The sequence below is a fragment of the Colius striatus genome, chromosome 22 (genome assembly GCF_028858725.1).
Source record: "Colius striatus isolate bColStr4 chromosome 22, bColStr4.1.hap1, whole genome shotgun sequence".
Taxonomy (NCBI): domain Eukaryota; kingdom Metazoa; phylum Chordata; class Aves; order Coliiformes; family Coliidae; genus Colius; species Colius striatus.
This window is the reverse complement of record NC_084780.1, coordinates 5058222-5079898: the sequence shown is the minus strand read 5'-3', so window position 1 is coordinate 5079898 and position 21677 is coordinate 5058222. Positions and strand designations below refer to the sequence as shown.

At 57.2% G+C, this 21677-nt stretch overlaps 3 protein-coding genes and 1 long non-coding RNA gene across 9 annotated transcripts in view; 2 read left to right on the top strand and 2 right to left on the bottom strand.

The window, feature by feature from the left end:
- Positions 1 to 542, bottom strand: part of PPP1R12B (protein phosphatase 1 regulatory subunit 12B) — a 102836-nt gene extending 102294 nt beyond the window's left edge. Inside the window, exon 1 of one of the 4 annotated variants that reach the window (XM_062013420.1) lies at positions 59 to 542. In XM_062013420.1, coding sequence (XP_061869404.1) covers positions 59 to 346 — 288 coding nt within the window. In that variant the 5' untranslated portion in view covers positions 347 to 542. The remainder of the gene's footprint in view (positions 1 to 58) is intronic. The other 3 variants (XM_062013416.1, XM_062013415.1, XM_062013419.1) reach the window with 3 other exon arrangements.
- A 14-nt stretch (positions 543 to 556) lies between these two features.
- Positions 557 to 4475, bottom strand: LOC133627529 (uncharacterized). Of its 2 annotated transcripts, XR_009820265.1 has the most exons (3): positions 4461 to 4475; positions 3531 to 3588; positions 557 to 1327 (listed from the first exon to the last, which is right to left on the bottom strand). It is a non-coding gene; the product is annotated as an uncharacterized LOC133627529 (long non-coding RNA). The 2 variants fall into 2 exon arrangements; XR_009820264.1 differs by lacking the exons at positions 557 to 1327; positions 4461 to 4475 and adding an exon at positions 2278 to 2787 and having other exon boundaries at positions 3531 to 3587.
- A 246-nt stretch (positions 4476 to 4721) lies between these two features.
- CSRP1 (cysteine and glycine rich protein 1) lies at positions 4722 to 13789 on the top strand. Its single transcript, XM_062013424.1, has 6 exons — positions 4722 to 4830; positions 8555 to 8667; positions 11206 to 11374; positions 11765 to 11891; positions 12978 to 13071; positions 13370 to 13789. The coding sequence occupies exons 2-6, from the start codon at positions 8556 to 8558 to the stop codon at positions 13444 to 13446; spliced, it is 579 nt and encodes a 192-aa protein (XP_061869408.1). The 5' UTR covers positions 4722 to 4830; position 8555; the 3' UTR covers positions 13447 to 13789.
- A 4-nt stretch (positions 13790 to 13793) lies between these two features.
- Positions 13794 to 17773, top strand: PHLDA3 (pleckstrin homology like domain family A member 3). Of its 2 annotated transcripts, none has more exons than XM_062013423.1 (2): positions 13794 to 13861; positions 16344 to 17189. In XM_062013423.1, the coding sequence occupies exon 2, from the start codon at positions 16353 to 16355 to the stop codon at positions 17088 to 17090; it is 738 nt and encodes a 245-aa protein (XP_061869407.1). In that variant the 5' UTR covers positions 13794 to 13861; positions 16344 to 16352; the 3' UTR covers positions 17091 to 17189. The 2 variants fall into 2 exon arrangements, with proteins under 2 accessions (XP_061869407.1, XP_010203279.2); XM_010204977.2 differs by lacking the exon at positions 13794 to 13861 and having other exon boundaries at positions 15208 to 16728; positions 17111 to 17773.
- Positions 17774 to 21677: the final 3904 nt, after the last annotated feature.

The window sequence follows — 21677 nt, the reverse complement described above, 5'->3', positions numbered from 1 at the left end:
CCGCCTCCCCGCCCCGGGCCCGGCTCCCTCACCCCGCCCGAGCCCGGGCTGCCGGTACCTGGTGCAGGGCTGTCAGCCCGTCCACGTTGGTGGTGTTGATGCGGGCGCCGCGGCCCAGCAGACGCTTCACCTCCTCGGTATCCCCGCTGGAGCAGGCGGCCAGGAAAACGGCGCCCTCCTCGAAGCGGACGCGGGACCCTCCGGCACCACGGTGCCGGCCGCGGCCACCCCCCTCCGCCACCGGCTCCTGCTCCGTCAGGGAGCCCTTCCAGCGCCTCAGCTGCTCGGCCCGCCGCAGCCGCGCCGACTCGGCCCGCTTCCCGCCCAGGTGCTCCGGCTCCGACATCGCCGCCGCCGCACTGAGGCGCAGGGAGCAGCGCCGCGCCTCAGCCGGGAGCGGGGCGCAGCGCCCCCGCCGCCATCTTCGCTACGCCCCCGCGGCCGCCGCGCCCGCGCCGCCCGAGCCCCGCGGCATCCCGGGACATGTAGTTCCCGCGGGCCGCTCCGCACCTGCCCCGCGGGGCGGACACGGCTCCCGGCTGCCCCCGCGCGCCGCCGCACCTGGGCTCCAGGCGGACTACAGCTCCCAGCGGCCCCCGCGCGCCCGCGGGGCGGTCCCCGCCCGCCTTCCCGCCCGGCCGGTCGCCATCGCAGCGCCTGTGGCCGGTGTGTGGCGTGAGGAGCCGGCGCCGCCCGGCCGTGCCCCCGCCTGTGGGGCAGAGAGGGCCGGGCAAGCCTGCGCTAGGACGAGGTGACTGGAGTGAGGGGGAGAAATGGCCGCCAGGGAAAACAGGCCAAATCCGGCAGGTCCAGGTGTCCCGGCCGCCCACGCAGGGGCCGCTGAGGCAGCCGGGAGGACGCTGAGCTTCCAGACAGGCCGTTTCCAGTTTTCCCCCTAGTTAAACCCAGTTCCTGGCCGTCCCCAGGTGAAAGCAAGTGCTACTCGAGGCAGCTGCAAGGTGAGGAGCAGAGATCTGCCAGGCCACCGCAACACCATCGTCGCCATCCGGACAGGCCCGCGTGTCAGCCCACAGCGGAGGGAAACGTCTGCAGGCCCACAGGCTGCTCCCCTCCAGCTCTACCTGCTGTAGCCAAACCAAACGGTGAACGTTTTGTGGATGAGATCCTTCAGTTGGCTTCATTACACCTTCTGTGAGCCCCCTCTCGTGGCTGGAGCGTCCTGCTCGCAGCACCCTGTGGTGCCTGCCTGGCTCTGCTTTGTGGCGGTGCTGAGGTGCTGACAGGGCTTTCCTGGCAGGCAGCAGAGCACGGTTTTCAATTCAGAGTGGAGGGGCTGCCTCTCTTCTGGTGATTTTGTGAGGATGAACTGCCAAACAGAGGGTTTGCCTCAAATTGTTTGTTGGAGGAATAGCAGCACGAGCACGCTGCTAAATGATCAGTGACAAATCCCCCTGGCCAGATGGCATTTCATCATTAGTCTTTAAAAATAACCCAGCATTTTTGAACAGGGAAAGCCCTGGGAACTACAGTACAGCACATCTGATGTCCCCAGCATGCAAATTACCAGGAACCACTCCAATGAACAGTTAGGGGGCACATTGAGGGCTATTAAATATTCATAGAAATGCCAGATCATGCTTCATTAGCAGTCTAAAATAGCAAAACTGGGTTTAGGAATTGCTAGTACAGAAATGGTTCAGAGAATAGCAACAAGGAAAAGGGCTTCAGACAATGAGCATTTCAGTATGGAGCTCCTGACAGCAGGACAGTATATTTGCTAGCACTTCAGCTGGGTTTAAAAGCAAGAGGACAAATTAACAGCAGTAAATCAATCAAGACTCATAAATACAAAGTTGGCATCCCTGGTTGAGAAAGGCCTTTGCTTCGAGCTGCTGGAGGCTGGGATCCCTTAGCACACACTCCTGGTGCCAACAAGAGACAAGGTCCGTGCTGGGTCGTGTTCAGTATGACCAGCTATCGCCTTGCCCAGCTTTACAGTGCATTCTTCCCAGCAGGATTAGTTATTCATGCTGACAAGCATGCTAGGTCCATGCTGGACCAAGCCTGGAGCTCCTTAACTTCTCATCTATTGCTTGAAGAGTTTAATTACTCCTGGCTGCATGCCAGGCTGACGTGAGCCTTAGTTCTTACATGGAGTGATGGGCACAGCTGTGTTAGCAGTGCAGCTCACAGTTGTGTGAGCACCTTCTCCATCTGCAGTGTGGTATTGGCATGGGAAACCATCCCATTTCCCCCTGCAGCTGACAAGACCACCCAGTGCTCCTGTGAAAACTGCCTAATAGAGACTAACAGCTATTTATGGTTTTATGCCTTTTATTTTCCTGACAGGAATTCTACCCAGGAACATTTGGAGAGTTTTCTGCATTTGTCTAGGATTCCTGGACATCTGACTAAGCTCCTGGATGCCAGGAAGTCCTGCACTGCCACATCTCTTGAGAACTGGCTGTAAATGACACAAACAGCGATCCCAAAACTTCTGGCATACATTACCATTGCATGCACATGCTCATGCACAGGTTTGAAACCTGTGGGATTTCCTCTGCAGTGCCACTGGGTCAGCACAGTGTCTTCCTGGAAGTGTCGTGTGTGCCTTCTGCAAACTGTAGAACTAAAATGAGTGGGTAAAATTCCCCGTTCGAGGCTGCACACCAACCTGGCTTGGCAGTCTCAGCCCTTTCCACTCCTATGTCCCACCGCCGTGCAACACTAGATGGCGTGGGGAGCCACGGCACCAGGGCCTCGGTCCCTGTGCTCACAGAAGAGTGTGAACCTCTGGTCTCTTGCATCCCCTGAAGACGCTGGATGCTGTTGGGTAGATGAGGAGGCTGTAGCAAGTGAAGGCGAAAGAAGCATGAAGTCTGAAGTCTGAGAGAAGCATGTTGCTGGTTAGGGAAGACACTAGGAGGTGAGCATTTAGAAGCGCTAGAGCATCTGGCTTCACTCCATCCTCAGCTACTCACAGGGGATGCGAGACCATCATGGAGGACAAATGCCTCAGGGACTCCTGGGGCAAAGGCTCAGGGTGAGAAGCAGCTATAGACATGAACAAAACTGTTCCTTTCTCCTGGCTACCCCTCCCAGCACTCTCTGTGGAGCTGCTCCTGGAAGGGAATGCCCTTTGCTAGCCTCCAAGTCCAGGTGACAAAGCATTGATGGAATGAATCTTCCAGGACACCAAAAATGCCTGAGAAAGGGAAGATCCATTCTCTGTCTAGTGCCACCTGGTTCCTGTCCCTGTGCTTGCTGGGGATTGGGGAAGGCTTCCCCCTCTCCTCCCTTCCTGTTGCAGCCAGCTTCCATGGGCAGAGGGGGAGTGCTGGGCAGGGCTAGATCCAGGTGGATCTTTCCCAGGGAGATGGACAATGGGAGTCTGTATCTCAGGAAGCTGAAAATCAACAGGAGATAAGCACACAAGGGAACACCCAAACACAAACTGAGACTGACAAGATCTTCCTGTGTTGGGTCTGAGCACACAGCAGTGTCTGACAGACAATGGGTCACACTGCACATGGCCTGCCCTTGGCTTTTCATGGTGGAAGCAGCATTACCTGGAGCCTTAGAGTGTGTTTGGTAAGGTCCTGGCCCTTCTTGGGTTCCCGTGTTGCCCTGGCATAGAAACACACAGAAAAAAACAAAGGAATTACAGCTCTGTAGCCCAACAACCACATTTTGTAGTCCTGCAGCCACAGTTTCTGTGGGCTGCTCCTGGGATGCTTGGGCACAGAGAGCACCAACATGTGGTGGGAGAGTAGGGCAGGGAGTGGGGGACATCAGGGAGGTGAAGGCAGTATCACTGCTCCTGCAGACACTGAGATTTCACAGTGCCCATAGTGCTTGGACCTTTTCATTGTTCAGGGCCCTCCCTTTGCAGCTTTGTGACCTGCCACCCAGCTGTCCTGCCTTTCCCTTGCAGTCTTGTGTTGTGCTTCTTATTCCCATATGCCTGCACCCACAGCAGCATTGTGGTGGTGGGTTACCATAGGAAGCTTTTGCTCCTGCTCCCCAGCTCACTGATGGCACATACAATTGGCAACCAGCCTGTGGGTTTTAAGGACTAGCCATGGCTAGTCCTGAAGGGTTCATTTGTATCAGCACTGGGGTGGCAGCAGGAGCAGGGCAGGGATTGTCCCCTGTGCTGGGCCCTGGGGAGGCTGCAGCTCCAGGGCTGTGTCAGTGCTGGGCCCCTCACTCACTGCCACAGGGACACTGAGGGGCTGCAGCGTGGCCAGAGCCGGGCACAGAGCTGGGGAAGGGGCTGGAGCACGAGGGGCTGGGGAGGGGCTGAGGGAATGGGGGTGTTGAGCCTGGAGAAGAGGAGGCTGAGGGCAGCCAGCAGCACTCTCTGACACTCCCTGCCAGGAGGCCGTGGCAAAGGAGGGGCGGTCTCCGGTCCCAAGCTACGAGCAACAGAACAAGAGGTAACGGCTTCAAGTTGCTCCAGGGGAGATTTAGATAGGCGATTTGGAACTATCTCTTACCTGAAAGGGTTGCCGAGCCCTGTCCCAGGCAGCCCAGGGCTGTGCTGCAGTCCCCATCCCTGGAGAGACTCAAAAGCCGTGCGGCTGTGGCGCTGAGGGTCGCGGTTTAGGGGTGGATGCGGCAGTGCGAGGTTAAAGGTTGGCCTCGATGATCCTAAAGGCCTTTCCCCTGCTTCCGGGGGTTCCCCGGGGCCGAGGCCGTCCCGCCCGGTGCCCTCCTCCGCCGTGACATCAGTCCGGGCTGGCGCCGGGCGCCGCCGCCCCGCGACCCGCCTTCTCCCGCCGCCGACAAAAGCCCCGAGCGGCCGCCGGCGCCGCGCCCGCTCCCGCTGCTGTCCCGCCCGCCCAGCTCAGCGCAGCTCAGCCGCAGGTAGGTGCGCGGCGCAGACCTTCCCCCCGCGCCGCCCAGGAGCCTCCGGGGCCGCCGCTCCCCCGGTCCCCGAGGCGGGCAACTCCCCGTCCCTCCGAGCCGCTGCCTTCCCACTGGCCCCCTAAACGCAGCCCTCGCTCCGGAGCGCCCCCGGGCATCTCGCCTCGGGGGAGATGCGGGGCTGGGGGGCTGGAGCAGGAGCACAGCCGCTGCCGTGCACTCGCGGGGTGGGCGAGGCTGTGGCGTGGCCCTGGGAGGCAAGAAAGGGCATGAGCCATCCGTGCACATGAGGCCAGATGCGGAAGCCGAAGCTCTTGCATCAGATGGAGTGAACTTTCCTCACGGGGCAGTGTGGCTGCTGCCCGCCGGGACGCCAAACGTTGGGGTTCGCTAAGGACTATATCTGTAATTGTCACCCTCTGCTAAGCATTCCTGTTCCTTTTTGCAGAGGGAAGTCTCAGGGCTGTGGTCTCGGGCTGGGAGGTGAGCAGAGTCCTTGCGCCTCATCACTTTGCCAAAATGTGGGTTCTGCTGTCACTTTGCTTTTTTCCAGCTCACACCCAGGAAGACTGAACCAGCTCCCTCTTCTCCTCTGGCATGAGCTGATCTTGCTTTGCAGAGGAGATTCTCATTGCTGAGGACCTGGCTGGGCACACACTTGAGTACAGCTTCAGGTGCCACTTTCCAAACCTCAGAGCTGGCAGTGGAGCCAGTGTGTAGGAAGGAGTGTTAATTAACACTTGGCAAGAAGGTGCAAGCAAGTGGCAGTGTTAGATATCAGAAGGGTTGGACTGGGTGAGAAGGTGCAAGTGCTAACCTGGTATTAAGTGTGAGATTGGTTTTGGATGCTGCAGCTCCCTGGCTCTTTTGGTGCTGAGGCTGGAACGGTGTGGTGGTGTCTGTGACTGCTCCTAGCTCTGGGGCGGACTTGCTGCTTAACAGGTAGCTCAGTGCCTGCTGCTATCTGACAGCATGGTGCCTTCCCTGCTCCAGTGGGTCAGTGGACACTGTCCAGCCTCGGGCTCATAGGCAGCGTCTCCTGTCTCCTGGGTCAAATCCTCCTCCACTGGTTTGCCTGAACCCCCTTGGAGTGGCTGAGCTCGGCTCTCTGCTCCTGGGAGGCAGCACAGAATGACACAGATGTGAGTGATCAGGCAAAACAGAGGCTTTGGGAATGCACAAGTGAGCTTGGTCGGGTCATGGATTTTGATTCCTGCAGAAGTCACTAGCACTCAGCAAACCTGAAAACACTTTTGGCTCTTGTGGATGAAATTGGGATTTTCATTGAGGACCCCAGTTGTGATGGAAAGCTGTAGAGTAGATGAACCACGTGTGAGGATCGCCTAAGACCTTCTGTCTTTCTCCCCTCCTCTTATGGCAAAGCCCTCAGAGGTGTCTCATCCGATCCAGCAGCATCTCCTGGGTCAGCTCTTTGGTTTCTCCATGATGATGCCCAGTGTTTTGCCACATCTTAATGCTCACCAGCCTCAGGACCCCGTTCTCCTCTTGCTGACCAGTTTGACGTCACTGTATCACAAATGACCTTTGTTTATCCTCATTTACACTGCTGGCAGCTCAGAGTCTCCTCATGTCACTACTCCACCCAGGTGATTACGTGGCAGGGGAACTGGGGAACAATTCTAACTCACTCTAACTTCCCACTTGTGTCCAGGTGATGTGAAAGCTGCTCCATGACAAATGCAGGTTGTCTGGGACAGTCTCCCATGGTCCTGATTGCAGTTACTGGTGCTGAACCCCTGATGCTCTGCTCTGTTGATTTCCCACGTGGTGTTAGCTGTGTTCCCATGAACTCATTTGTTTCTGCTCTGACCATGTGCCTCATCTGTCTAGGTGCCTCCTCCTTCCAATCTCTGCTCTTTTCATGCCTATACCAGGTGCTCTCTAAACTGGCAGGCAGGACAGAGGAAAATAATCTTGGTTTTTGGCAGTCCTGGGTGCTCAGTGAGGTCTTTGGGTGCAGGACAAGTCACCTTCCTGTTCCTTATTCTACATGAGTCTAATGATGATTTGGAGAAGTGTGACTATGGTCAGCACGTGTTGCAGTTGGACAGAACATGGTGCTGAGCTCCATGGTGCAAAGTACTCTGAAAAAACTATTGAAAGGTTTGCAAGCTCTCCAACTTAAAGTAGTTGCTAATTAGGGAATTGGGATGATGGGTCAGTCTACATTGCTGTTGTAAGGGTTTTGTTTCTGAGACAGCTGGTGCAGGTCTCAGGCTGTGTGAGCAGGGTGCTCCTTTGGTTTGGTTTTGGGGTTTTTATCTTGCTGATACTGACCTGTAGCATAAAGTGCTTTTTGGTTTCTGGTGTGTGGTCTGCTGGGGTTTCAGGATATGTGTGTGTTGTGGACTAAGAAGGAGTTCCCAGCAATTTAAATCTTATCTCAGTCTTTCTCTGTGCCCAGCTGTGAGCTGTCACACTCACATGTATCCCCAGGACAAACCCATTTGCATGGTCTCTCCTCACAGCAAATCTGTCTTGGTGTGTGCCAGGAGGTTGTGCTGGGATGTGGCTTTGCTGGGGCTGCATCTGTGCTACTGGGTCAGAGTCACCTGCTGAAATCACCATGACATTGTTTAAACTTTGTGGAAGCACTTGCAACCTTCCCATGGTGGGTGGGGGAAAATAAGCTGCAAAAGGGCTTCAGCTCTTGTGGCAAACATCAGATGGGCTTCACCCAGAAGTACCTCTTCTGTAGATTTACAGACAGCTTAAATCCTGCTGCCCATGGTTTGGTTTGGGGAGGTGAACACCACCATTTGGAATGGAGACTTTCCCTTTGCTGCTGCTGTAAAGCAGAAAAGAAAATGTGCTGTGGAGGCGAAGGGGAACAGCTGGCTCTGAACCATGCCAGGCAGTTTGTCCCAGAGCATGCTGGCAGATGCCCTGACTGTGGAGTGGGGAGTGCTGCAGGAATACTGAGGCAGGGGGCTGCCTGCATGAGGCTGCCCACCACGGCCAGGGCTGGTGAGTCCCAGAGATGGAGTCTGCTGGCTGATGTGTTTGGAAGGGAATAGAGGACCCATAGAAACAGTAGCCAGAGTTGTGTTATTCCTGAAGTGCCATGCAGGGTGTCTCTGCTGCCTGGGCTGGCAGGAGGATGTGCTGGATGTTTCTGCCCTCCAAGGAAACTCTTTAACCAGGTCAGGCCCTCCTCCTGGTACAGGAGGGAAAAACAGGCCCTGGAGAGAAACTGTTTGTGTCCTTTTAAGGTAATCCAAAGTCTGGGACTGGAACCATCAGGCTGGAAGGGAGGGATTTGTCACAGGATTCGCAGCAGTGGGAAGTCCAGCCCTCAGGGCATTCAGAAAAGAGACTTCCTGGCTGCTGCAGTCACACCTCAAACACAGCTCCTGGGTCCCTGGGGCACCACTTCTGGTACCTTCCACAGCTCCATCTGTCTGTCCTGTGCTGTGCATCTGGGAGCCAGGAGCTTCAGCTGGACTAGAGAGGGGCCAGTGCCTCTGTGCAGCCCTGCCAGCGTGTCAGCCCTGACCCGTGCCCTGGGCATCCTGAGTTCTGCCAATTCTGCTAATTACCAGGCTTGTGAGTCTGTGCAAACAGCAAACATCTGTGGGTTGTCTCTGTGTGTGCAGATGTGGAACAGCTGCTGGAGCACAGCTGGTGGGTGCCTGCCCCATCCCTGCCTCCTGCCTGCCCAGCACCCTGCCTCACGCTGTTTCTGCCTGTGCTTTTCCTGCAGGATGCCAAACTGGGGAGGAGGAAAGAAGTGTGGCGTCTGCCAGAAGGCAGTGTACTTTGCTGAGGAGGTGCAGTGTGAAGGCAGCAGCTTCCACAAGTCCTGCTTCTTGTGCAGTGAGTACCAGCCCTTTTCTCACCCCTCCCAGCCCGCTTCCTGGCTCTCTGCCGGCTGGGTGCCCCGTCATATCCTGTTTATGGACTCTGTGGCAGGCTTTCTGCTTTTCTCCAGACTTGGAAGTTAGTTCTGCTGAAGGAATTGTCCCAGAGCACCAAGGACCATCCAAGCTGTCAGGGCTAACCTCAGCCAGCACCCACACAAAGACTTAGTCTGTCCCTACACCAGGGATGGTCCTCTAGATTATCTCCAGATGTTCAAGATCAGAGCAGGAGACGGGCATTGTCCAGACCGTGGTGGCAGGTGGCACATCCCATGCAATGCTTTGAGGCTGTGAGCTCCCCAGTTCAGGCTGTGGCTCACATACCAGCCTCCAGTGCTGCCTCCCTTTCCCAGTCCCGTGCCACACGCTGCGAGATGCTGAGCTGCACCCAACTCCTGTGTTCCCAGCCTGTTCCTCCGTGCTTCAAAGAATATGAAGCCATTATCTTTTGGGGTGAAAAACAAATACTTTCACCTGATCTGCCAAAAAAACCAACAAAAAGTGAACCAAACCTACCACAGTGCATTAGAATTAGAGATTGGCTCAGGGAGAGACTTGGTGATTGATTCAGTGGCATCAATCCAACTGAGTCAATAGTACATGGCAGAAATGTACTGGGACAGTTTGGCCTCAGAAAGTAGCAGCAGCTCTTGTCTAATTGTTTTGTGGAGCAACTTGGCTGCTTTTAGAAAAAAACAAAGGGTCCTTAACTCCATGAGTGTGGTGTGTGGAATTTCTGCAATGCAGAAAGCTGGGAGCTAAGGGCTCATTTCTAGGAAGCAGATCAGGAACGATTTTTTCTGCTGCCTCTCAAAACCTCTGTGGCTAGTGCACATGAAGGACTGTGAAAGCTTAGGTTAGAGCCCTAAATCCATTCAGTATGGTGGGAGAGAGAGACAGATGCCATTGAGATCATTCACTCCCACCCCTAGGACAAAACTCTTTAATTGTGCCAGTAAAAGCCCCGTTTTCCCCTCCTGGAGGGTCTGTGTGAAGGCAGCATTGCTGCTGCTGAGTTCCAGGGTAAGGCAGAGACAACCCCAGCACCAGCCCATTCCCTTGGCAGCTGGGGAACAGTTAACCAGAGCTGGCCTTTCTCAACAAGGATGTTTGTGCTCCCTTTCCAGCTCCTGCTGTGGTGGTACAGGGGAGCCTGTAGCCAGGAGAGGACTCTGCCAGATCCTCCTTAGAAGGCAGGAGACATTTCCTTCTCCACCTCCTTCTCCCAGCAGGAGCACATGGGGTTCTCTGCAGCCCTGGAGGAGAAACACCTTATTTAGTAACTGGGCTGAGGAAGCCTGTGTCTCACCCCCACAGTTAGGGCCATGCTTTGTGCTGCTCTCAGAGGAGAGCTCTGCTGTGTTTGCATTCCTGTGATATTGGTAAAGGCCAAGGAACTGTTCTGCTCCTGAAGAGGCCAATGGGCTGCTGAGAGCCTCGACATTTAAGGCATGTAAGCGGGATGGGGGAAGGCTGTGTTGCAGCTGTAACAGGATCTGTTTTGGGGCTGGCTGCCAGCACTGTGGACTCTGCCCCGGGCATCTGGATCCTGCACCAGGGCAGGTAAGGACTGGGGATCACTGCAGGCCTGTTTGGGTGCTGCTCGCCTCCTGCTCTGGCTTGCTGGGCGGTGTGTTCCAGGAAGAGCTTGGAAGCCGACATGGAGGCTGAGATAAGAGCTGTGACAGGAGTCAGGAGAACATAGAAATCGGCAGAAAACTCTTGAGACCTGAGCACAGCAGCAAGCTCAAGCTCTGGGTGGGTTCAGCTGGGACCCTGAGCCTGGCTGCCATCTCCTCCTGACCCGTCTTACGGCCCATATTGATCCCCAAGGCTTGGAACACCCAGCTGAGTGAGTGTTCCTCATCAGAGACCAGCTTGGAACACCCAGCTGAGTGAGTGTTCCTCATCAGAGACCAGCCCATGCACAGACCAGGCATGAGACATCAGCATGAACCTTCCTGGTTTCAGGGTCTGGAGTGGCACAACAGCACAATGTGCCAAAAGCCATACAGTGCATCAGCTGTGGTAGTGGCTGCAGATCTGCTTTTAGTTTAAGTACAAGGAAAGATGCTTCATTACTTTCCCCTGAAGGCCTATGGCTGTGTTTGCAGCAGATGAGTGTGACAGAGCTGCAGCTGCAACTGGGCAGGGGCCCTCTTGCAAATCCTGCAGTGGTTTGTAGGGAAGTTTCACCCCTCCCTAGTTTAAGTGCATCTCCAGGACACCAGCATCAAGAGTGTTAATGAGCTTTTTCTTAACATCAACCTTGCAGCTTTGATGGTTGCTTCTCTTTAAAGCCAGACAGTGTTCTTGTTGTGATCCTTATCTCTGGCTGTTTTACATGCACTCCCCTTGACAGGGATCTTGTCTGGGCTTCCCTCACTCCTTGAAAGCTGAGCTCTCCTATCCCTTGTGAGGACTTGTTTTCCTCAGCTAATTAGTGAGCTCTGGATGAGCAGGGCTCACAGCATGGCCTCCTCCTCTCTTCCAGTGGTCTGTAAGAAGAACTTGGACAGCACCACTGTTGCTGTGCATGGAGAGGAGATCTACTGCAAGTCCTGCTACGGGAAGAAGTACGGCCCCAAGGGCTATGGTTACGGGCAGGGAGCAGGGACCCTGAGCACTGACAAGGGCGAGTCTCTGGGAATCAAATATGAAGAGTGAGTTGAAGTCTTGTGTTCAAAACTGGGGCTGTAGTGGGCACCTTCTCCCCTGCATCTCCTCGCTTGTGATGCTTGGCTGTGTAGCCCCTGCTGAGCTTCCAGTGGTGCTCTGCCTTCCAGTGGCTGCTCTGCCTTTCTGCTTCTTGGGGGAAGTCTGCTGAACCCAGTTTGCAGGATGGGATGGGGCTTGATGGGATGTGACCCCATTGCCTGAGCGTGCTGCCTGTCCCAGCATGCAGCTGTGAGGCTGAAGTTTCCACAGGGCTCACATCATTGTGCTTAAAGCTCTGGGCCCTTCAAAACTGGGCTGGGATTTGTGATGGTGTAGGTCTTCCCTCCTCTATCCTGCTTGTGCAGCCCTGATCATGAACTCCCTTCCATCCACAGGGGCCAACCTCACCGACCCACCAACCCTAATGCATCCAGAATGGCCCAGAAGGTTGGAGGTGCTGATGGGTGCCCTCGCTGTGGTCAAGCAGTGTATGCAGCTGAGAAGGTGATTGGAGCTGGAAAGGTAAGAATGGAGATGGAGTGGATGGGACACACACACGCCACAGGTTGCTGTGTGGCAGGGAGACCTTCAGAGAAGGTCTTCACCTGACCTGCAGGCTGGGCTGGCTCACAGCCAGGTGATGGTGGGTTACTTGCTGCTGTCCTCTGTCCTCCCCGGGCTTCTATGTCTGTCTCATGTGTCCCCAGAGCAAGGACAGGAGGCATCTGGTCAACAGAAAGGGCTTCTCAGCTGGCAGTGCAGGGGTTTGTGATGGATTTGTTGAGGGTCAGCTGAGGGTCAGAAGCCAAACTTACCCTTAAAATCATGATCTAGGCTTCCTGGTCAGCTTCTGGCCTCAGTGTTTACAGGGAACCAAAACTGGCAAAGTAATTATTCTCAAGCAATGCCAGAGAGGATTCCAGAGCATGTATTTCATGTGCTAATGTTTGCTGGATGACTCCATCTGCCACCTCCTCCTCCAGCTCCCTAATTTCACATTTTCTTCCAAAAAAGGTTTCATGTTTTCCAAACTGTTTATATAAATTCCTCCATGAGCAGCTCTGGCTACTGGAGGTCTGCTGGAAGGCTGTGAGCTCATTTATCCCCAGAGCACTGGTGCATCCATAGAGGGGGAGGGTGTTTATTTTTAAACACTGGCAGATTCCTGCATTCTGAGTATGTGTTTGCTGCCTTCCTTGGAGCTGCAGTTGGGATGGGGCAGGTGTCCCAAGCTACCTCCCAGGCTAACCCACAGCAGCAGGGGATCTCAGGGGATGGATCCTGCTGCTCCAGAGAGAACAATCTCCAAAGAAGAGGGTGATTGGTCCTTACAAATTACTGTGCAAATCATGGTACAAATGGCTGGGGGTGAAAACTCTCTGAAAGGAGAGAAACATGGGAGCCCTGACCACACCTGATGTTTCCTCTCTCTATCCTACCCGCCCCCCCCTGGGGCTGGGAGCACCACTCTTTCCAGAGAAAAGGTTTCACCCTGCTCAGATCAGACCCCTTGGGGTCAGAAACAGAAAAGTGACCCTGTTTTGTATCCAAAGTATGGTTGGCTTGTCCCTGGGTGCTGTCTGACCAGGCTCTGCTCCTGTCCCACAGTCCTGGCACAAATCCTGCTTCCGCTGTGCCAAGTGTGGCAAAAGCTTGGAGTCCACCACCCTGGCAGACAAGGACGGGGAGATCTACTGCAAAGGTAAGTGCCACCTTCCCACTGGCTTGTCCTGAAGGGTGGAGGCAGAGGGTCAGAACCCCCATGCAGGGAACCAGGATGGGGGTGTGGGACGATGGGGTGGCCCCAGCAGCTGTGGATGGGGACTGGCTGTGCTGGCTGGCTGTGCAGCCAAGGGATTTCCCACAGTGCCTGAGACCTCTCTGTTTGCCCAACAAACAGGGCAAACTCTGTCCTGTTTAGGCAGTGCCTGCTTTGAGGGGAGGACCTGCTGGTGTTCAGCTGCTGGCCTTACCCGTCTCTCCTTTACCATTCTCTGCAGGTTGCTACGCCAAGAACTTTGGTCCCAAGGGCTTTGGCTTTGGGCAAGGTGCAGGGGCACTGGTCCACTCGCAGTGAGGAACTGGGAGCCAGGCTCTCTGCTTGCTCAGGGCTTGTCCATGCCTGCCTGTGCTGCCCAGCCCTTCCCAGCCCTGCAGCCATAACCTGTCACCATCATCAGTAACCACCCGCTGCTGCCTCACAGCACCAGCCCCTTCCTCCCTGCCCTGACCCGGTGCACCCAGAGGCCGTGGGACTCAGGGTGTCATCCCCATCAGGTCCTGCTGCTGTGGGTGCTGGAGGGGAGACAGCTCCTGCCTGCCCACAGCAAGGCCCCTGGCCCTGGCCAGCCCGCCGGGATTCGTGCTCAGCCGTGCTGTGCCGTGTCACCGAACCACCAATAAACGTCAGAGCTGACCCACCTGGCCTGGCCACGGAGTTTATTCCCTCTGATGAGGTGCAGGAGGGGGGAAGCAGAGCTGGAGGTCAGGAGGTAAGAGGGAGGAAATGTTTGCAGTTTTGTCTTGTCATAAAAGCATGAAGGAGGAGCTGCTCACTGCATTTAGGCATGGCCTGGCCCTGGCCAGCTGAGCTCTGTGGGTCAGCTGGGCCGGGCTCTCCCCCTGCTCCCACAGTGGATCATAGGACCATAGAATGGTTTGGGTTGGATGGAACTTTAAAGACCATCCAGTGCAACCCTCCTGCCATGGGCAGGGACACCTTCCACTAGACCAAGTTGCTCCAAGCCCCATCTAACCTGGCCTTGAACGCTTCCAGGAATGGGGCAGACACAAACTTCTCTGGGCAACCTGTGCCAGGGCCTCAGCACACTCACAAGGAAAAGCTTCTTCCCAATATCTCATCTTAAATCAACCCTCTCAAAAGCAGCAGTTGGTGCTGGGAGGCCCAGGACAGACCTTCTTGGGTGCGTCAGAGGCACAACACGTGTGCAGGCCTTATCAAACCCATATCAGTGCTTTTACCTGGCACCTCTCCCAGCAGTGCTGAATAATTAACAGCTTTTCAGCTACTCCCTGGATTTCTAGAGTCATTAAGCTCTCAGTTTGGCAGCTCCCCAGGTTTCATTCCTTTTTCATCTAAACCCTTTTCTGTGTGTGATTCTGTTGGTTGCCCAGTGTGACATACCCACAGGTGGTGGATGGAGCCCAGAGAGGCAGCGAGCAGCAGAGCTGGGGCCTGAGGGTGGAGGGGAGTTGGGCAGCCCTTGGCTCTCCTCAGGCTGGTCAAGAAGATTGAGCTGACTGGTGAACCAAAAGCACCCCCAGATATCCCAGCTTGACAGAGCACAGCTGGGAGCTCATTCTCTGAATTTCCAGAGCTCAGCATCCCTGGAGCTGAGCTTCCTTTACCTCTGTGTGGGAAAACAGCCTGGGATGCTCCTTTGGGGAGGAACTCACACCTCTGGTTCTCCCAAAAGTACTGGGGTGCTCCTCAGGGTGACCTCCAGGACTTCATTACCCACCCCCTAGCTGGGCCTGGGCCCACGCTGGCTTTGCCCTGTGGGGATGGTGAGGGCTGCAGGGGAGCTGGGGCTGCCTGATGTCACCAAACTGGGTGTCCTGGAACAGCCAGGATCTCTGCCAGCATGGCAAGGGTGGCCCTGGGGAGCACAAACCAGTTCCTGGCTCCAGCAGCTGCTGCCCTGCCCTCTTAATGAGGGATAATTAGGTGCATCTCATCCATGCTGCAGACTTGCCCCCTGGCCACAAGAGCTGCAGGCAGTGCCCTGGGTGGGGACTGGGAGGATGGAGGGTCTGGGGTAAGAGGGGCTCCAGCCTGGGGGCACTGGGGTGTTGGGGTCTGCAGGGGCATGGTGCTATCGTTCAGGAGGTAAGTGCTGGCACTGTGTCTGTGTGCCAGGGAGCCACGGGATGACCTGCCAGCCCCAGACAGTGACCCCAATGTGTCCCATGTCCCCAGGGGAAATTTTTTTTCCCCTTCCAGTCCTCTCCTGGGTGAGGGGACATGCACACCCAGCACATCTGCCTGCCATGTCCAGCCACCGAGCAGGCTGTGACCATCACCCCCTTTGACAGCCCACAACCAGCACAAAGGCCCTAGATGTCCCCACGGGCAGCCTGGCACAGCATGGTGAACCCCTGGCACAGAGACAGATGAGTTCTGGCCAGGACTGAGATGGGCTGGAACAGAGATGAGTGTTTCTCTGCAGGGGAGGGTGGACTCAGGTGGGACCGGGCTGTGCCACGCTGCCACCCCTGTTCAGGTCACACGAGGCTGGGGGATGCTGGTCCTCACCTTGGGACAGGCTGGGGGCTTTAAATCCCTGTCCCGGGGGATTTGGCAGGGGAGCTCTGTGTGCTGAGGGCTGGGTGGTCATCAAGGGCTGTCCCGTTGCAGGGCAGCCCTGCACAGCCATCTTGGGGCTGGAACTGAACCCCACTGTGCCTCCCTGGCTGGTGCTGCACCCACAGCCCCTGGCACTGCCCCTCGGGCTGCCATGCAGAGCTCTGCAAGCCCTGCCCCGGCCCTGCTGCCCTGCAGCTCATGCTCCGCCTGCTCATCCGAGCACCCCAGGGGCAGCGCCTGCCCACGGGTACCCCCAAAGCACCTCCTGGGCCAGGCAGGGCTGTGCTGCCCCTGGCTGGGCTTCTCCTGAGCGTGAAGGGTGTCTGCAGAGCAGGAGGGGCCAGGCGAGGCGGGGAGGAATGCGAGTGGGAGAGCGGCCGGGCATGTAGCGACAGCTCCTGGGGCGCCCGGCGCCAGGGATCCCACACGCTGCACAGGGCAGGGAGCAGAGCCCCGGCAGCAGCGCTGGCAGCTGCCATGGGGCACCCCACCACTCACCCCCTCTGAGGAGCAGCCAGCAGAAGGCGGTGGGTGAGTCACCCGGCTGTGGTGAGGGTCCTTGGCTCCGGGGGGACCTCAGATCTGACGCAGAGGGGCTGGAAATCCTCCCCCCCCAGGAGGGTGATGCCCTGCTGTGCCCACCCAAGGGGCTGAGGATGCTGGGGTGTCGAGTAGCTGCCATGAGCCCCGAGAAGGTGCTGAGGGAGGGGGTGCTGGAGAAGAGGAGCGGAGGGCTGCTGCAGCTCTGGAAGAAGAAGCGCTGCCTGCTGACGGAGAAAGGGCTGCAGCTCTCGGAGCCCAAGGGCTCGCGGCGCAAGGAGCTCAGCTTCTCCCGCATGAAGGCGGTGGAGTGCGTGGAGTGGAAGGCGCAGCACATCTACTTCACCGTGGTGATGGACGACAGCCACGAGATCGACTTCCGCTGCGCCCAGGAGGACCCCGGCTGGAACGCCGAGATCACCATGGGCCTCGTCCGCTTCAAGAACCAGCAGGCCATGCAGCTGGTGCGCGCCCGGCACAGCTGCAGAGCGGGTAACGAATCCTCCCCACACCCTGCAGGCCTGGGCACGGCACCCAGCCTCTGGCCATCGGGTCCCACCTCCGAGCAGTTTGGTTTCGCCATGAGAATGACCGAGGGGGGCTCATGGATGGAAATGGGTCTGCAGGGCGGTGGTCTCATGCTCTCTGTGGCATACCCTGCTGGATTTCACCCCCCTGCATCCCTGGAGAGGGACTGTCTAACACTCTGCTTCCATCTGGGGTGGCCCCAAGGGATTTGGGGCTCTTTGCTGTCTTCCATGTGGGATGGTGGTGAGGGCTGTGGCTGGCTCCTCTCCCCAGCTGCCCTCGGGGCTGGGTCCTGCCCCACGTCCCACTGCTGGCTGGGTGGGTAACAAGATCCTTCTCTCCACAGTGGTGCAGTTCGATGCAGCCCCGGTGGGACAGCCCCTGGATGCACAACATCTGAAGAGCAGGATGGAGATGGCCCTTGGCTCAGTGGTCAGTGGGGAGAATGGGATACCAGTGGGCAAGTGAGGCCATGGGGATGGTGGCCCCCCCATTCTGGGGCAGGACAGAGGCACCGCAGGAGCTGGGCTGGCTGCAGGGGTCAAGCCACAACCCCTTGGAATGATGGGGCAATGGACAGAGTCAGGGCCACCACCTGAGGCTCTGGATGTGCCAGGATGTGACATCTCTGCCTGGAGGACCACCATCCTTCAGCTGAGATGGCCAGGACTTTATGGACCCAGTGGGAACTCTTGGGCCTTTCCTGCGGGACAGGGGATGGGTTGGATGAGGTTGAGCCCAAAGGAAGCTGTGTGACAGTGAGCTCTGCCTGAAAGCCAGTGACACTGGGACAGATGGATGCAACTGGGGCCATGGCTCCCCCTGAGCATTGAGAAGGGGCTGGAGAGCTGCAGCTGCTGCAGGGACCCCTCTGAGCACCGTACCTGGATGATGCAGTGGCTGTGCTGCCCTGGGCTGTCCTCAGGCTAACTGGGGATGCTGGGGAAGGCAACGAGGACCTCAACTCCCTGTACCCAAAGTGTTCCCAAACAAGATCTTCTGCTGCTTACCCTGGTGTTGCTTTGATTTGTGGAACCCCACACAGGCTCTGTGAGAGCACAAATCCTGCACAGAGCTTCGCCAGTCTCTGGCATCCCCCCTAAATCCCCCAGCATCCCACAGCCAGGCTCCAAAGCCCTCCCCTGCTGCCACCTCAAACCTCTCCAGTCACCCATCCTGCTGCACCCACGTCCCCAGGGATTCCCACGGTGGTTTGTGAGCAGCTGACCTGGGAGCAGAGCTGCCTGGCTTTGCATGTAGGGACGGCAGGCAGGGGGAAGGGATGGCTCTGCCCCAACAGGCAGCTCAGACGCCAGCGCCTGGAGCCACCGTGTTCCACAAGCCGTAGCTGAGCCCCAGCCCCACGGCTCTGCAGATCCTCCCCAGGATTGCCCAGCTGCGTGGGAACTGGGGAGCACAGTGTCCTGTCCCCCCTGGGCTGTGGCAGCCGGCCCCAGCCTGTGCTGGCTGCCTCTACCAGACCCTGCCAGGGCTCACGGCGGCCGCCCCTGTGCCAGGGCAGCTGCAGGGTGGCTTTGGGGAGGGCCTGGAGCCTGCTCACTGTGCAGAGCCTGGCCCATGCTGGCTGTTTCTGTGCACCCTGGGAAGATGCATTTTGGTGGTTTTCCATCCAAGCAAGCTTGCTTGGCCATCCGTGGTCCACAGAGTTTAATTTGCCAAGGACACCTCCCCTGCTTGTGACACAGGCAGGATCACAGATGAAGCTGGATCCAAACCCTGCACAGACAGAGCTCTGCACCCTGCCTGTGCCACGGTGGAAACAGAGGGACTGAAACATGGTGGGCTCCAGGGATGGTGTGGCCTGGCCCCCTGGCAACATGGAGATGCTCTGGACATGGAGCCTTGCATGGTCCAACGCCCCAAACTGGGTCCCTGCACACATTTTAGGAGGGAATGGGCTTGTCAGTGTTTGGAGGAAGGTGCTGGCACTCACACAGCATTTCCATGGCAGGGATCTCCATCCTGGGGTTTCTTATAAACCCCCATCTCCTGGAGTCAGAGGATTCAGTGAGGCTCATCCAAAGTCCTGCAAGCATCTGGAGGCTGTGCTGTGGTGGGGGAGCAGCCAGTGCAAGGGTCCTTCCAAAGGATTCTGAATTTTGAGCCAGTTTTGGGTGGTCTGATTCTTTGACTTCAACTTTTCTGCTCTTTCACTCACCATAAATTGGTATTTTCTGTTTTCCAAGTGCCAGTGAGGGACTGGGGAAGAAAATGGCCAGGATGGTGTGTGTAAGTGCCAGCCCTGGCATTCACAGTGGTTCACCCACCGTGAACTGAAGGATGAGGCAGCAGAAAGGTTGCAGTACCCAGGAGCTGGGGAGAATTGTAGGTGGTTAATAGAGGGAGATGGATAGAAAGATCAAGCATTTCAGGTCTGGGCATGAGGAAAGCCAAGGTTGTCCTGAGCATCCTGAGCATCACACTCAAGACCAACGTGGAGCCAGAGCCCCTGCCTGTACTGTGTATCCTCCCAGGTTTGGGAGCTCCTTCTGCACAGACACCCAGATCTGCCAGATCCAACCTCAGCAGGTGGATTCACAGCCTGACCCTGGCAGCAGGGGCTGGAGGGGTGAGAGCTGAGCCAGCAGCGTGGGGGTTGGAGGCAGGATGGCTTCACTCACCACTTGTGAGGGCTGAGGTTTCCATGCAGTGCAAAAGGTCACCCAGAGACTGAAAAGCAAATAAACAGACAAGAGACTCGGCCAGGCAGCAGAGGAAGGATGGGGCTGGCAGCTGGCACAGATGGGGCTCAGCATTGATGGGTGAAGGGGGGTAAATGGGGTGATTTTACCTGAGGGAAATATCTCCTACAGTCAGGGGCTCAAAGGGCAACTGGGTTTGTGAGGGAGAGCAAGGGAGTGGGGAAAACGGGCCCTAAGAGCATTGCAGGAGGCCAAGCACTGTGCAAGTAGTTTTAGTTGACTGGTTGGGGGATGCAAAGGAGCTCAGAGGGTGCTTCCAGCCATCCAGGAAAGCAGGGAGAGGAAACATGGGAAGCATTTCTAATGCCCCTGGAGGTGGGGAAACTGAGGCACGGTGGGGGGTTCGTAGGCAAGTGGCTTTGCAGCCCCCTCCATCACGCTGGCTCCTGCCATGAGGAGGGGTTGGCTCTTGGGGACCCCTGTGATGGAGCTGGGGCTGAATGCTGAGCCCCAAAGTGGAGGAAGCTGCCTGAGTTCAAAGGCAGGAGCCTGAAAATCCGGCTCTGCTGCTCCCAGCCCTGAGGTGCCCCCGCTGGAGGATGCCCAGGTGCCTCTGCACAGGCTGGGGCTGCCCTCTGTCCCCACCCCTGGGCCCGGGGGCTCTAGGACTGGGACTGGCAGTCTTAATACAGCACTGTGAGGTACAGGTTGGGTGCAGGAGAGATGGCAGGAGGAGCTTCAGGGCCGTTTTTCCCACACAGTGACATCCCAGCAGCCAGCTCTGGCTTTGGGGTCAGTTTGGGGCTAAATGTCCCCCTCCTGACAGCCAGTGGAGCTGTGGTGGGCCACACTGCTGAGATGGATGTTTGCAGAGTGATGGTGCCCGTGGCTTTTGGCAGGGGAGATGCTGTGTGCCTCCTCCTCCCCTGCAGAGGGGCTGGCACTGTCTTGCTTCTGCTGCAAACACTGGAGTGGCTTGTGGCTGGGTTTTTTTCCCTCAGACAAAAAGGAACTGAAGACAGATCACAGCTGTAGCAAGCTTTCCCAGGCTGTGAGTTCGACCCACCTGTGGGTCTGAGCCTATCAAGTGTGTTTGGGATCACTTGCTGAGGAGAAGAAATGGTCAGCAGAGAGGGGAGATGGTTGAAGGAGAGGAATGGCCATGCAGACCCCAGGGTCAGTGAGGAAGGAGGAGGTGTGCCAGAGCAGAGACCCCCCTGCATCCCGTGGTGAGACGGGAAGGGGCTGTCGCGCTGCATCCCATGGAGGCTGTGGTGGAGCTGAGATCCACTTGCAGCTCCCCCTGCTGCAAGCACAGAGACTGCTTGTCCCCTGCACAGAGACACTACTGCTGATGGGCTCAGCCTTGGCCAGAGGTGGGTCTGGCTTCTTGCTGGAGCCACTCCTGTGGCCTCTCCCTAGCTCTCACAAACCCAATCCATGGGGTACAGAAGCTCCTTGCACAGGGCACAGACTGATCTGCTGCGTGCTGTGGAAACAGACAACTGGATTTCAAGAACTAATTCAGCTTCAGCCTTTGTGTGCACTCAGAGGAGTGTGGGGAGGATGGAGCAGGCCTTGGACACTGAGGCTGCCTTTGGGGCTGCAGGCATTGCTCTCGGAGGACGTGGCTGTGCCACAGTGCAGCACAACCTCAGCTCGGGGCCCAGCTCAGACAGCTGAGTGGCCTCAATCACTGTGAGCCACATTGACGTGGCCCTGCAAGGCAGCTGGAGAGAAGAGGGGTCAGAGGGAGCAGAGCTGCAGCAGCCCAGCAGTTCCTCCTGCTTCACCAGGGAGGGGCTGAGAGATCTGGGACTGTTCAGCCTGGAGCAGAGCAGGCTTGGGGCATCTTCTCCATCTGCAGAGCTCTTTGAAGGTGTGTGATGCTGGCATCAACAACCACCAGCACCTCCAGGGAGGGTCCTGAGCAAAGGCAGAGGTGTGAGCACTGCCAGAGGGGCTTTGCCTCACAGAGCCTGTCTCTGAGGTTGGGGGAGCTCCTGGGCATGCTCCCGAGAGCACTGTGATGTCACCAGCATCACAGTCACCGCATGATGCCACTTGTTGCTGTGGCCATGCTACAGGCCAGTGCCACAGCCCTTGCCCAGTCTTGTGGGCAGCTCCCAAGCCATCAGGATGCCACGGCTGCTGCTGGTGCTGCTGGTGCTGTGCATGGCCCGAGGGGCAGCTGGGTGCCTCCTCTGCTCCCCGAGGGCGGCAGAGACGCTGCAGAAGCTGACGGGCCCC